General features: G+C 42.3%; 1 protein-coding gene across 1 annotated transcript; it reads right to left on the bottom strand.

Moving 5' to 3' along the window:
- Positions 1 to 443: 443 nt before the first annotated feature.
- Positions 444 to 2,695, bottom strand: sox21b (SRY-box transcription factor 21b). The gene is made up of 2 exons (XM_031738605.2): positions 2,460 to 2,695; positions 444 to 2,289 (listed from the first exon to the last, which is right to left on the bottom strand). Exon 2 carries the CDS (start codon positions 2,270 to 2,272, stop codon positions 1,526 to 1,528), a length of 747 nt encoding a protein of 248 aa, XP_031594465.1. The 5' UTR covers positions 2,273 to 2,289; positions 2,460 to 2,695; the 3' UTR covers positions 444 to 1,525.
- Positions 2,696 to 2,915: the final 220 nt, after the last annotated feature.

The following is a 2,915-nucleotide window of genomic DNA, read 5'->3' as shown; positions in this document are numbered from 1 at the left end:
GGGTGATAAGCATTTATATATTTGTCTTTAAAATTTAAATGATTCTTCTTTTAATTTGCATTAATTGCTATTGCTGTTTGGAGTTTGTTTTTTTTAACTGTAGAGCGCGCAGCTCAGGCTGATTTAGAGCATAAAAGACGTGTTTGTTCTGCAGCCTTAAAGCAGCTCTCTCTCCTTTTTTTCTTTCTCCTTGGGAAAAAGAAAGCTCAGAGTACCACACAGTTTTATCTTCCTTCCTATTCACGATTAAAATTGTGATAAATAAGGTTTTGGCTCTTGATAACAATGGGCTGATTTAGATTTCCCCCCCTAGTAATGCCATTCAATGCGCGGACAAAAGCGGCCTTTGGAGGATACCTTACACTTCACCTGGACTGAGGAGCAAGAGCAGGAAAAAGAAAAGATAACAATCTTGTTCATCTCATCAAGAACTACAGCCGCGATTCCCTTCCGTTTAATCCGAATACGCTTTATTGTAGTCCTTTGCTGAACAAGTGAACAGTAGCAATAGTTTGAAGTACATAACGGAGGTTAAAGAAAACACAAAACATACAAATTCCATAAGAGTTAGTTAAAAACGTCTTTTTTTCTGCACATGATACGAGGAGTGGGAGAATGGTGAATCCAGGAAATTATAAACCCACTAAATAAACTTCCATCTGCAACTTTTTTTTAATCTTCTTCTTCTTCTGCATCTTCAAATCTGAACTTTTTTTTTTTTCAAGAGAAAGAAAATGGGGTTTGGTGAATCAAACCCCGAAAGTTATAAAGCATTAAAACTGAATATCACCTTCAAAATAAATTACATCCTCTACGTTTCATGTGCAAATAATACAGAACTAGCCTCATTCACTTTTTAAAAAAATTGTCTGGTTCACCATAGATTCCACTAAACAATAAATAGTACAGACATCTATAAAACGGTTTAAAAACTCAAAATATACACCGGGTTTCTAGTGAAATACGTATCTTCCTGGCCCTATCTCAAACACTAAGCCTATAACGGCAAATAAACTAAAGTCATTTTTATCTGTACACATTTACAGTGCTGTAACAACTCCCCTTGACCCATGAATTATAACCTCCAGCAACTTATTTGCGAGGAAATGCTTTGATCCTTAACATGGTCATTGTATATACTGCCTTTGATTCCAAACTGGTTAGTCAGGCAGGTGCAAAAGATAGAAATCGATCAGGACACCCTTAAAAATGAGTTTTCACAAGGGGAAACTGCTTTTATACCTCTCTCTCTAAACTGTGTGCATGTGTGCCATCTTTTCAGTCCTTTTCCTTGTGGCTGTGTGAAGTGATGGCTTGGTAATAATAGATTAGAGAGTTCTCTAAATAAGCATTACCTTAGATAAAGGCATTAATCAATATACATACACATGTGATATCTGAGACGACGAGCACTTCATCACATGTACAAGTTTGTGCATGCACAATAAAACTCTTGCGTGAATAGCTTTTTTTCTGTTTGTTTTGATTTCACATTTCATTTTCTCAGATGTCCAAAGTAGGCCTATCATAATGCCGCAGCATATGCAGGGTACGGTTCAAGTTGAGGTTTTCCCATCCCGGGGAGCAGAATGTATGCTAAGGGTGGTTGGAGTCCTGCTGAGGGCCAGGCCGTACAGTTACACGGGATCATGTAGCCTGGGTTTCCCGGGGACGGATGTGAGTGAGTGTGGGTGTGCGTCCCGCCACCTACACTGCCAGTCCCGGTGAAAGCCGTAGCGCCTCCCGGCGGGTAGCCCAAAGGAGAAGCGTACGGAAACGAAGGTGGGGAAAGCTCGGTCATCTTGGATCCCAGGTCGAAAAATGAGTAGGGGTTCGCGGACATGGAGGGGTTGAAGAATACCCTGGCCGCCGCAGCCGCAGCAGCTGCTGCCGCCTTATCGGGGTTCCCAATGACAGACTCGGAAAGTGCTCCAGTGGAAAGCCCGTTAACTTTGAGTGCGTCGTGCTCCCCGAGATTGTAGGGCACGGGGAAAGAAAACTTATCTTTTTTCATCAGAGTCTTGGGCTTCCGCCTCGGTCTGTATTTATAGTCTGGGTGTTCCTTCATGTGCATCGCTCTCAGCCGTTTGGCTTCGTCGATGAATGGCCTTTTCTCAGACTCGGTGAGAAGTTTCCACTCCGCTCCCAGTCTCTTGCTGATCTCGGAGTTGTGCATTTTAGGGTTCTCCTGAGCCATTTTTCTGCGCTGGGCTCTGGACCAAACCATGAAAGCATTCATCGGACGTTTAACGTGATCCATCGGTTTAGACATGTTGGAACAAACTGTCTCTGAAAGCAAAATATTGCACAAAAATCAAACAAAGTATAGATAACTTCCAAGTTAAGTACAGAAAAAACAAAACAAAACGCACGTTATAAAGAGTATTCAGACATCGTCAGCAGGACGACATTAAAATGAAGATTCACTTAGACTGCAGCTCGTACGTTTGCTTACTTACTTAACACTTCAGTTCTTCATCCCACCGGTGATTATCAAGCGAAAAGTACAAACGGCAGCGTCCTTAAGAGTGCTCCAGTGTTTCCTGCTTCATGGTTCCATCCAGCAGTGGTACGGCTTTAGTAAATATGAAGAAGATGAAGCAAAAGAAAAACTGTGCCTTGCTTTCCTCTTGTCGCCTGAGACTGTCAACCAGCACTCAGCAGCAGCATACACGCAAGTGGATGGTAACTCCCGCCTGCCCCATGTGAAATACAGGGGTTGTGCGGCAGGTAGTGAAAGTGCTGCTAGCGCATGCGCACTAGCAGCGATCACGCAGATGACTGCTGGACAGGTTTTTTTTTTCTTTTCTTTTTTTTAATTCCACCCTGATTTTAAAGGTTGTGCGCATCTCGTATTTACATCTTTATGTATTATATGAGACCTGTGTGTCCTCGGTGTTAAAGGTCAGTAGTTT

This window comes from Oreochromis aureus, linkage group 16 (assembly GCF_013358895.1).
Source record: "Oreochromis aureus strain Israel breed Guangdong linkage group 16, ZZ_aureus, whole genome shotgun sequence".
Classification (NCBI taxonomy): Eukaryota; Metazoa; Chordata; class Actinopteri; order Cichliformes; family Cichlidae; genus Oreochromis; species Oreochromis aureus.
The sequence above is the reverse complement of the archived record's forward strand: the minus strand, read 5'-3'. Positions and strand labels throughout refer to the sequence as shown.